The following is a 10,254-nucleotide window of genomic DNA, read 5'->3' on the forward strand; positions in this document are numbered from 1 at the left end:
CAGACTACGACGAGTGTGCACAGGGGGACCACGACTGCAGGCCGGGCACCTCCTGCCGCAACACTCTGGGCTCCTTCTTCTGCACCTGCGGGCCCGGCACCCCCCATGGCCCCGTGGAACATTCCGGAAGGCCCTGTGAAGGTGAGGCCTCCCCCACGGCTGTCCCCACCACTGCCCTGCACCGCTACAAGCCCCAGCTGCCCGAGCAGACCCGCGTCTGTCCTGCGAGCATCTCCCAGAGTCCTGTGTCTCTGTCTTGTGTCTCCCCATGTCCATCTTGTGAGCGTTTTTCCATATGTGGCACCCACACCAGGACGCCTGCCCCTTGTCCAGCTTAGCAGCCCCCCAGAACCGGGGATCCGAGTGCAGCCCCCACCCATACCTCCTCCCACCTACAGGTTCCCCTCCTGTCAACACCACCAGGACCCACGCGACCCCACCGGGCACTGTGGGAGGACCCAGAGCCTCATCTGTGCCCAGCTTGGCCCCACGGCTGAGCCTCTCGGCGGCCGTGACCCCCCTGTGCGGGATCCAGAAGGTGGGGGTGGCCATCCAGCAGCGTTTCCTGCGCCAGGAGTCGGTGCCCACGTCCTCTTTGTACCTCGGGCACCCCTCGTGTGGCGTCAGCCAAAGCAACAGCACCCACGTGCTCCTGGTGGCCGGCTGGACTGAGTGCGGGACGGTGGTGCAGAGCGTAAGGCGGTGGGCTGGGGAGGGCAAGAAAGGCCGACTGTAGGAGGGACTAGCAGAGCTGTGGTGTAGACAACCCAGTTCTGGGTTCTGCACCCAGAACCAGGAGGGAAAGACAAACTGTCCAGTAAGGTTGTGGGAGCAGAGGCCGGAGCCATAGCATGGCAGGGAGGGCGGTTGCCTTGCACATGGCCAACCTGGGTTCGATTCCCAGCATCCCATAGGGTCCCCTGAATCTGCCAGGAGTGATTCCTGAGCACAGAGCCAGGAGGAACCCCTGAGTGCCCGAAAGTCCCCCCAAAGAGAATATGGTTGCACAGGACCTGGAGCTCTCTTATGGGGGACTGGGCAGGACCGGGCTGCACAGTGGGGCCCAGTGTGGTGTGAACTCTGACCCCAGAACTAGGACCGCCTGGCTAGGGTCTGGAAGGGCCTCCTGGGTGATTAGAAGTTTTGGGTTGTGGCAGAGCTGGACCCCCCAACAGCAAACAACTCTCAGGCATGCGAGAACCAAAAATAAAATGGGAACAGGCTGCCCCAGGGCCACGCTGGGTGTCTGTGGCCCGAGGGTCTGGCTGACATCCCAATGCCGCTAGAACCTGACAAGCACGGAGGTGAGGACGACACTGAGAAGCCGGCCGTCCCCGGGGGGCGTTGTCCACCACCTGCGCATCCTCTGCCCCGTGCACTGCACCTTCCAGAACCATCTCCTGGTGTCCTCCAGCTACACACCCCAGTGGGGGTGAGTGGGAGGCGCCACTTCCTGCTTCCAACACGCTTGAGGGTCAGGGAGGGGGGCTCAGCTGGAAGGATGTTTGGCCAACCCAAGCTCCATCTCTGGCATCCCATCGGGTTCCCCGAACACCACCAGGAGTGATTCCTGAGCACAGAGCCAGGAGTGACCCCCGAGTGTCACCAGGTGTGACCTAAAATTTAAAAAACAAACAAAGCTTCTCTTTTGGGGGGTGAGATGCGAGATGTGGGTGTTGGGGAGCAGACCCTTGTGCCCCCTCTCCCAGGGAGCTCTCCATGGCGGGGGACCTGCACGGCCTGGGGCGCTTCGTCACGGAGATGCAGGTGTTCGTGGGCGACGCCCCAGTCCCACCCAGCCACAGCGTGTCGGCGCGTGAACATGTGCGTGTCCAGGTGGGGCTGAGGCCCCGGCAGGCGCAGCTGCGCGTGGTGCTGCTGCAGTGCTGGGCCACGCCGGGCCACGACGCCCGGGACCCGAGAACCTTTGGCTTCATCAACAACAGGTGGGCTTCATCAACAAGCCCCAAGGGTCGCACCCAGCTGCCCACTCGCAGAGTCCCCTGCCCGCCCGTCCTCACCCCCTTGGGACCCCCAGGGGATGCTAGGTTCCATGTCAAGAAGGCCAGGGTGGGGATCCTGCCGTCCCCCGGCCTGGCCACTGACCCCGGCCCGGCAGCTGCGCGGTCCCCAACACACACACGGAGCTGTTGGAGAACGGGGGCTCGGACAAGGCCCGCTTCCGCCTCAAGATCTTCGCCTTCGTGGACAACCCGCTGGTCTTCCTGCACTGCAGCCTGCGTGTCTGCCTCGATGCGCCCGGGACCTCCTGCAGGATCGTAGGTGCAGGGAGGCTGGGAGTGTGGGTAAATGTGTATTGGTGTGATGAATGTATGGCGTGATGTGTATGGCATGTGCGCGTGTGTATGTGGCATGTGACTTGGTGCGTGCATGTGTGATGTGTGACATGTGGTTGTGACACACGTGGAGGTGCGTGTGTGTGATGTATGTACGGCGTGTGGTGTGTGTGGTCTGCGACGCATGTGGCATGCGCGTGTGCTCCGTGAGTCCCCGTCCTTGTCCAGTTCTTGTCCAGAATCGGCTAGCAGCTGACCCCCTCGGTGGTGGTTTCTGGGTGCACACACATGTCCCCTTTCCCTGTTTTTGGGACACCCAGTCCTGGCCCCTCCTTCCTCCTCGGACTGGGTGGCAGCTCCCACTACATACTTGGGGGTGTGGAGGCTGCAGGGGCGAGGAGGGTGAAGGTAGAGCCGAAGCCACCAGCATCTGTGCTTGCCCCAGGCCCCCCTCCACCGAGTCTGTTTCCAACAGCCCGTTTGTGGGGACACAGCTTCCTCATTAGAAAGGGGGGCAGGGTGCTGGGGTGGGAGCCCCATCCTGCCTTATCTCTGCCCTGTGCCCGCTCAGGGCTCACTGAGGCTAATGGGGGCTCTCCTGCCCCCCAGGACTGCAATGACATGCGGGCACCCAGGAGCTGGGACGGCAGCGCCACCCACCAGGCTTCCTGGGGGCCTCTGGTTCGGGCAGAAGGTGAGTTGGGTGATAGTCCAGCCGAGTACCACCATCTGCTCGGGCAGCCCTGGGGGGCTCCCAGACACCCCAACAGTAGGGACTGTTGTCTGCCTCCTCCCCTGACCTCCTCTTCCACCTTGCCCCTCCCTCTTCTCTCCCCTCCTCTCCTGCAGGAGAGACTTTGGCCCCCCAGGCAGGCCCTGGATCCAGCTCCCTGGTCTTGGCAGTGGTGGCCGCCTTTGCCGCGGTGGTGGGGGTGGCTGTGACCCTCGCCCAGCACTGCCGCAGAGTGACGGGCAGGTACGACCTCAAAGCTCTGCCCACCAGCTTCAGCCAACGTGAGTCCCACCCATAGGAACAAGCGGGCACCTCAGGCTTTTTGCTCGTATTGGGGGACACCCTCCACCCCCACCGTGATGGGGGACATTCAAGGGCTGTCCCGGAGTCCCAAAGAGAATGTCCCAAGGCCCCTTCGCCCCTCACCCTGTGGTCGGGGTGATCCCTGAGTTGGCCACCGGGGCCTTGTTTGCACAGAAGCTCCAAGAGTTTGGACCGAGCCCAGATGAACCGGATCTTGCTGGGTCCTGCACGCAGTGGACACAGCTTTGCCTCATGGCTGAGCCGGTCCTGAGCCTCTGTGGGTGCATCGCGTTGCTCCTGAGTGTGGGCGGTCCGGAGAGGCTCCAAGCTGAAGGGAGGAGGAGGATGAACAGTGGATGTAGACAGGCGCCAAGGAACTGGGGTGCCCAGCACCCCTACCGCCCCTTTTTGTACCCCTCCCTGTGCTGTCACCCCATGATAATAAAGTCAAGTCAAAGCTTCAACAACACTGCCTGGGGTTCCGTGGCCGCTTACTCTGGGCCAGGTCCTTGCTTTTGACAGTGTCTGGGAGTTCAGGGCAGAAACTGCTGGTCTCTAAAGCAAAGGGGTGGTATTTTGTGTGTGTGTGTGTGGGGGGCTGCTCTGTAACACTCAGAAAGAAACACAGCCACTGCCTGTCCCCCAGATCTGACAGGCATGAAGTGTCCACTAAGGGGAGTGGAGCCCTCAGGTCCAGTGCTGGCTACAGCTCTAAACACAAGCTCTTTAAACCAAGCATAGAAGTGCAATTCCTCCAAGGATCCCCAAACCTGAAAACCCCCAAATTCATCCATTGTTCTTTCTGGTTTGGGGGAGGTTCAACTGGAGGTGCTCAGGGGTCACTCCTGGCTGGAATTACTGGACCATATGGGATGCCGGGGAGCAAACCTGGTTGGTTGTGTGTAAGGCAAACACCCTCCCTGCTGTATTATTGCTCCAGCCTGCATTTCTGATTTGCATATCATTGGCTCTATCACCTACCACCCAATCATCCACCCACCCACCTACTTCTCATCCATCCATGCATCCATCATCCTTTCATCCATTAATTCGTCTATCATCACCCATTTATTCTTCCATCCAACCATTATTCATCATCTGTTCATCAATTCTCCCATCCATCCATCCATCCATCCATCCATCCATCCATCCATCCACCCATTCATTTACCCACCGACCCACCTATCTATCCATCCATTCACCTACCTACCCACTCACCCATTCATCCATCCATTCACCTACATACCCACTACCCATTCATCCATCCATCTATCCATTCATTTTTGTTTGTTTGTTTGTTCGTTTTAGTTTTGGGCCATACCTGGTGATGCTCAGGGGTTACTCCTGGCTATGCATTCAGAAATCGCTCCTGGCTTGGGGGACCATATGGGACGCCAGGGGATCAAACTGCGGTCCGTCCTAGGCTAGCACTGGCAAGGCAGACACCTTACCTCTAGTGCCACTGTGCCGGCCCCCATCCATTCATTTTTACATCCACATCTATCCATCACTTTCCCATTTATTCATCGTTCATCCTTCCATCCATTCTTCCATTCACCCACCCATTCATCTATCTGTCATCATCCATCATCCATTCATTGTTCCATCTATCCATCTACCCACTCATCCACCCACCCGTCCATCTATCCAACCACCTACCCACCCATCCCTCCATCCAACTATCCACCCACCTATCCACCAATTTACCCTTCTATCCATTCACCCACCTATCCATCCACCTTCCACCCACCCACCCATTCATCCATCCATCCATCCATCCATCCATCCATCCATCCATCCATCCATCATCCATTCGTCTATTCATCCACATAGACCTCATCAAATACACAATATTATTTTCAAACGTGTTAGTACACTTGAAATTCTTTTTATTAGATACCCATAAATACATTGCTAATGCTATTTTAGTCATTTTCTTTTTCATTACTAGGATAATTATTATTTGCACAGCAGTGACTCAAAAGAAACTCTTTTGGCATGCAAAAATCCAACACATATATTGCGCCTGGATATTTCTTCAAGCATTCTTAGTCACTTATAAATTTATTTTTACCAGAGACATGTATGACATACACAAGCATGTGAGTGATTATAGGGGGGATGATGGAGACTTAACTTTCTCAGGACATAGAAGAAGTTAACAGGGAATGGGCCCAGAATTTAAGAACATTCTCCTTTATTTCGATTTTACTTTATTTTTACTTATTTATTTATTTATTTATTTATTTATTTATTTATTTATTTGGTTTTTGGACCACATCCATTGGCGCTCAGGGGTTACTTCTGTCTCTATGCTCATAAATTGCTCCTGGCAAGCTCGGGGAACATATGAGATGCAGAGAATCCAACCACCGTCAGTCCTGGGTCAGCCGCTTGCAAGGCAAATGCCCTACTACTCTGCTATTGCTCTGGGCCTCCTATTTTAGTTTTTAATTACTTTAAATACTATGCTTACAAAGTTTTTCATAATACAGTTTTATTTTTCACAGTTAAAAAGTTACTCACGGGGGCCGGAGAGATAGCACAGCATTAAGGCGCTTGCTTGCCTTGCATACAGAAGGTTGGTAGTTCGAATCTGGGCATCTCATATGGTCCCTCTGAGCCTGCCGGGGGTGATTTCTGAGTTTAGAGCCAGGAATAGCCCCTAAGTTACTCACGGTTTGTAAAATATCCCTCCCCTGTGGGCCGGTGAGGTGGCGCTAGAGGTAAGGTGTCTGCCTTGCAAGCGGTAGCCAAGGAAGGACCGCAGTTCAATATCCGGGCGTCCCATATGGTCCCCCCCAAGCCAGGGGTGGTTTCTGAGCACTTAGCCAGGAGTAACCCCTGAGCATCAAACAGGTGTGGCCCCCCCAAAAAAAAAGTTACTCACGGTTTGTAAAATATCTGTCCCCCAATGCCCTAAATTTTCTGTTGAAATGCTAATCACACCTGGATTACAGGACTGACCCCCCCCCCACCCTGGTGGGTGGGGATCCAGAGGATAAAGAAAAGGGTCTGGCTTGAGTAAGTGGGTAAAATGAGGCAGAGAGGAAGAGGAGAAGCAGATGAGAAGAAGCTGCTTGGAATAAGAGCATAGAAGCCATGTGAGGAAAAGCATATGGCAGATAGGGCCTTGGAATAAAGCTGGCTGACTTCCATGAAACTTTGACTGCTCCTGAATTAATTCTCCGCCACTGCTCCATGTGTCTTCAGATCTGTCAGCTAAAAGGACTAAAGGTGCCGAGCCAAGAAAGGCCTCACCCAGACACTAGACATCATACTTTATATTAAATCAACAATGATTGTGTTTCAGTCATACAATGTCCAATGCACATTTCCTGCCACCAGTGTGTTCAGTTTCCCTCTCCTGCCTGCCCGTGGGACAGACACTCTGGTTTGCATTATTATTTCTGAAGGGGTATCATTCCTATCCCTTTCCCTCCTCCCAGCATCCAGTTTCTGACAAGAGTGATCACTCCCAACTCTCACTGTCACAATGCTCCCTTCTCTGCCCTCACCGCACTCCCTGCTCTTTGTGACAAGCTTCCTCCCGTGGACCGGTCCTCCTGTCTCTGGATACTATTACCATACAATATTTTATTTTCTTATTTATAACGAATGTAATGATTCTATCTAGAATGTCCCTCAAATCATCTTGCAAAGAAACAACGCGTCTCCTTTTATTTTAGACCAAGAAACATCTGGCAGCAAACAGCCGGGTGGACACAGTGGCTTTGGTGGGCTCAATGGGCAGTGTGCTCCCAGCTCTGTTGATCGAGGTGGCTCAGCCCAAAGTGCTGGTCCTGGGCAGAGAAGACGGGCACTGCCTGCCATGCTGGGAGGGGAGTGCCAGCTGGGCGGTGTGAGCACCATGGAGTATATGGTGATAAGGTTGGGAATTCCACACGCACCCCTCTAGTGACTCCAAGAGGCAGAGACCATGCAAAAGCAAGGGGTTTTATTTACAAGCATGCAGGGGCCCTCCCAGAGGATGAGAGAGCCCGGAACCAGATCTAACAAGCCTTTCTATATCTTCCAGTAGGGTGGTCCATTTCAGGGAGTACTGACACTTGACGTTTGCTCAGTTACATTTCTGCAAGACTTAGATAGCCTCAAGTCAGGTTTGCAAAAGTTAAAATGTCAAGGGCAAGTTCCTGGAATTTAGGAAGGGGTGGAGTCCTGTGAAGCTCAACAGTTAATGTATCTTTTGGTCAAGAAGAGTCGGGTAGGTGGCGCTGGAGGTAAGGTGTCTGCCTTGCAAGCGCTAGCCAAGGAAGAACCGCGGTTCGATCCCCCGGCGTCCCATATGGTCCCCCCAAGCCAGGGGTGATTTCTGAGCACATAGCCAGGAGTAACCCCTGAGCGTCAAACGGGTGTGGCCCAAAAAACAAAAAACAAAAAAAAAAAAAAAGAAGAGTCCTAGGGAAGCTGCAGAGAAAAATTATTTTATTTCTTTTACCTTTCTTTTTTTTTTTTTTTTTTTTTTTTTTTTTTTTTTGGTTTTTGGGCCACACCCATTTGACGCTCAGGGGTTACTCCTGGCTATGTGCTCAGAAATCGCCCCTGGCTTGGGGGGACCATATGGGACGCCAGGGGATCGAACCACTGTCCGTCCTATGCTAGCGCTTGCAAGGCAGACACCTTACCTCTAGCGCCACCTTCCCGGCCCCTATTTCTTTTACCTTTCAATGGAATTGATGTGATGCCACCGAGGGCCAGACTGGGGTCTGTTCCCACCGCACACCTGTGGCACCTTCTGTGGAGGTAGGGGACTATTCTGGGACTATTCTGGTCTGAGGGACCAGGACCATGGCTGTCCTGAGGTCTGTCTGTCCCAATGCTGGTTCGTACCTGTCATGAACCGTTCTTGAGAAGAAGGCAATAGGCATCAGCTCTGGTGGAGACTGAACTCCAAGGACCCTTTACGCCTGGTCTGGGGCTGCTTCTTGGTCTTGCCCTGCAGCCTTTGGGGGTGGAGCTGAAGTTTTTCTGGGGTGCTGGGAAGCCTGGCCAAGAAGCAGCCTAGTGTCTGTAACACCCTGCATCTCCCAACCTGGATCTGGTTCTGTGGTGGACTATGGCACACGCGGACGCAGCCGAGCTGAGCACATTTCAAAGAAGAGAAACTGAGGCTGTAGGTGTGAAATGCGACCAAAGAAAGAGGACTAGGGCCCGGAGAGATAGCACTGCGGCGTTTGCCTTGCAAGCAGCCGATCCAGGACCTAAGGTGGTTGGTTCGAATCCCGGTGTCCCATATGGTCCCCCGTGCCTGCCAGGAGCTGTTTCTGAGCAGACAGCCAGGAGTAACCCCTGACCAATGCCGGGTGTGGCCCAAAAACCAAAAAAAGAAAGAAAGAAAGAAAGAAAGAAAGAAAGAAAGAAAGAAAGAAAGAAAGAAAGAAAGAAAGAAAGAAAGAAAGAAAGAAAGAAAGAAAGAAAGAAAGAAAGAAAGAAAGAAAGAAAGAAAGAAAGAAAGAAAGAAAGAAAGAAAGAAAGAAAGAAAGAAAGAAAGAAAGAAAGAAAGAAAGAAAGAAAGAGGACTGGACTTTGAAGATCTTTCAGCAGTGAGGGCTGGCAGGAGGGCCTGGTGGAGCCTGGGGCGCAGGCTGGAGGTGGAGAGTCGTCGGGTGGATGGAGAGAGTGATGAAGATGCAGAGATGGGCCAGTGTGAGTTTTTGGGGGGCAGTTAAGCCTGAATTTCCCTTGGATACCGCTAGGTGGCGCCACAACCCAAGGCTTGGTGGCCTCATTCAGCCACTGGTTCCAGGCCCCTAGCGCTGACCTGATGCCACCAAAGCGTGCACAGGAAAGGCCTCCAATGGCCTGCCCATGGGGTGTAACGCAGACATGCTGGGGGCCACAAGTCAGAATCAGAATTGCTTGTGGCATGTGGGTGGTTCTGGGGCTCACCCCAGAAGGCAGGAGCTCCCCTCTAGCCGCCGGAGGACCCCCAGGAGAATGCTTGAGGCTGCTGTGAGGGCTCTTCCAGACCAGAGGGGCAGATTAGCACAGAGGGCATTTGCCTTTCTCAAGGATGGCCGGGTCCCTGGCACCACACAGGGTCCCCTGAGCACAGAACCAGGAGTAATCCCTGGCTTCTCAAACAAGAAAGTAAACCCTCCCCTTGGGGAAGGGGACAGAGTGGGGGGTCAGGCTCACTGAAGACCAGATGGCCTCAGGTCCTTCCAGCGTGGGAGGTGGGGGGCAGGGGTGGGAAGACAGCCAGTCACTACACATCATGGGACAGGCCAGCCAGTAGCCCCGTTACAAAGTCCTGAATGGGCCCTCACATTTATTTTCCTTTTTTTTTTTTTTTTTTGTTGTTGTTGTTGTTGCACAGCCATTACTCAGGAGTTACTACTCCTGGCTCTGTGCTCAGGAATCACTCCTTGCAGGCTTGGGGGACCTTACAGGATGTCAGGGATCGAACCTGGGTTGGCTGTGTGCAAGACAAACTCCCTCCCCACTGTGCTATCATTCCAGCCCCAATTTAAAAAAAATTATTTTTGTTTTTATTAAATCACTGTGAGATGCAGAATCAATAAAGCTATTGAGGCCAGAGAGATAGCATGGAGATAGGGCATTTGCCTCGCATGCAGAAGGATGGTGGTTCAAATCCCTTCATCCCACATAGTCTCCCGAGCCTGCCGAGGGTGATTTCTGAGCTTAGAGTCAGGAGTAACCCCTGAGCGCTGCCAAGTGTGACCCTAAATAAATAAATAAATAAATAAATAAATAAATAAATAAATAAATAAATAAATAAAAAAGCTATTGATAGTTGAGTTTTGGTCATACAATGTCCCACACCCACCCTGTCCTTCATCAGTGTGTATTTCCAGCCAGCAATGTCTTTAGTTTTCCTCCTGTCATTTCACTCCCAGCCTGCCTCTATGATAGACAATTTTCTTCTCTTTCTCTTTC

General features: G+C 53.5%; 1 protein-coding gene across 1 annotated transcript in view; it reads left to right on the plus strand.

Annotated features, from left to right (window-relative positions):
- Positions 1–8,463, plus strand: part of UMODL1 (uromodulin like 1) — a 21,856-nt gene extending 13,393 nt beyond the window's left edge. The window contains exons 11-18 of the mRNA XM_049785625.1: positions 4–141; positions 399–694; positions 1,287–1,432; positions 1,710–1,946; positions 2,120–2,279; positions 2,907–2,991; positions 3,147–3,311; positions 8,297–8,463. Of these exons, the coding sequence (XP_049641582.1) occupies positions 4–141; positions 399–694; positions 1,287–1,432; positions 1,710–1,946; positions 2,120–2,279; positions 2,907–2,991; positions 3,147–3,311; positions 8,297–8,463 (1,394 nt within the window). The remainder of the gene's footprint in view (positions 1–3; positions 142–398; positions 695–1,286; positions 1,433–1,709; positions 1,947–2,119; positions 2,280–2,906; positions 2,992–3,146; positions 3,312–8,296) is intronic.
- The last annotated feature ends 1,791 nt before the right edge of the window (positions 8,464–10,254 follow it).

This window comes from Suncus etruscus, chromosome 13 (assembly GCF_024139225.1).
Source record: "Suncus etruscus isolate mSunEtr1 chromosome 13, mSunEtr1.pri.cur, whole genome shotgun sequence".
Lineage (NCBI taxonomy): Eukaryota > Metazoa > Chordata > Mammalia > Eulipotyphla > Soricidae > Suncus > Suncus etruscus.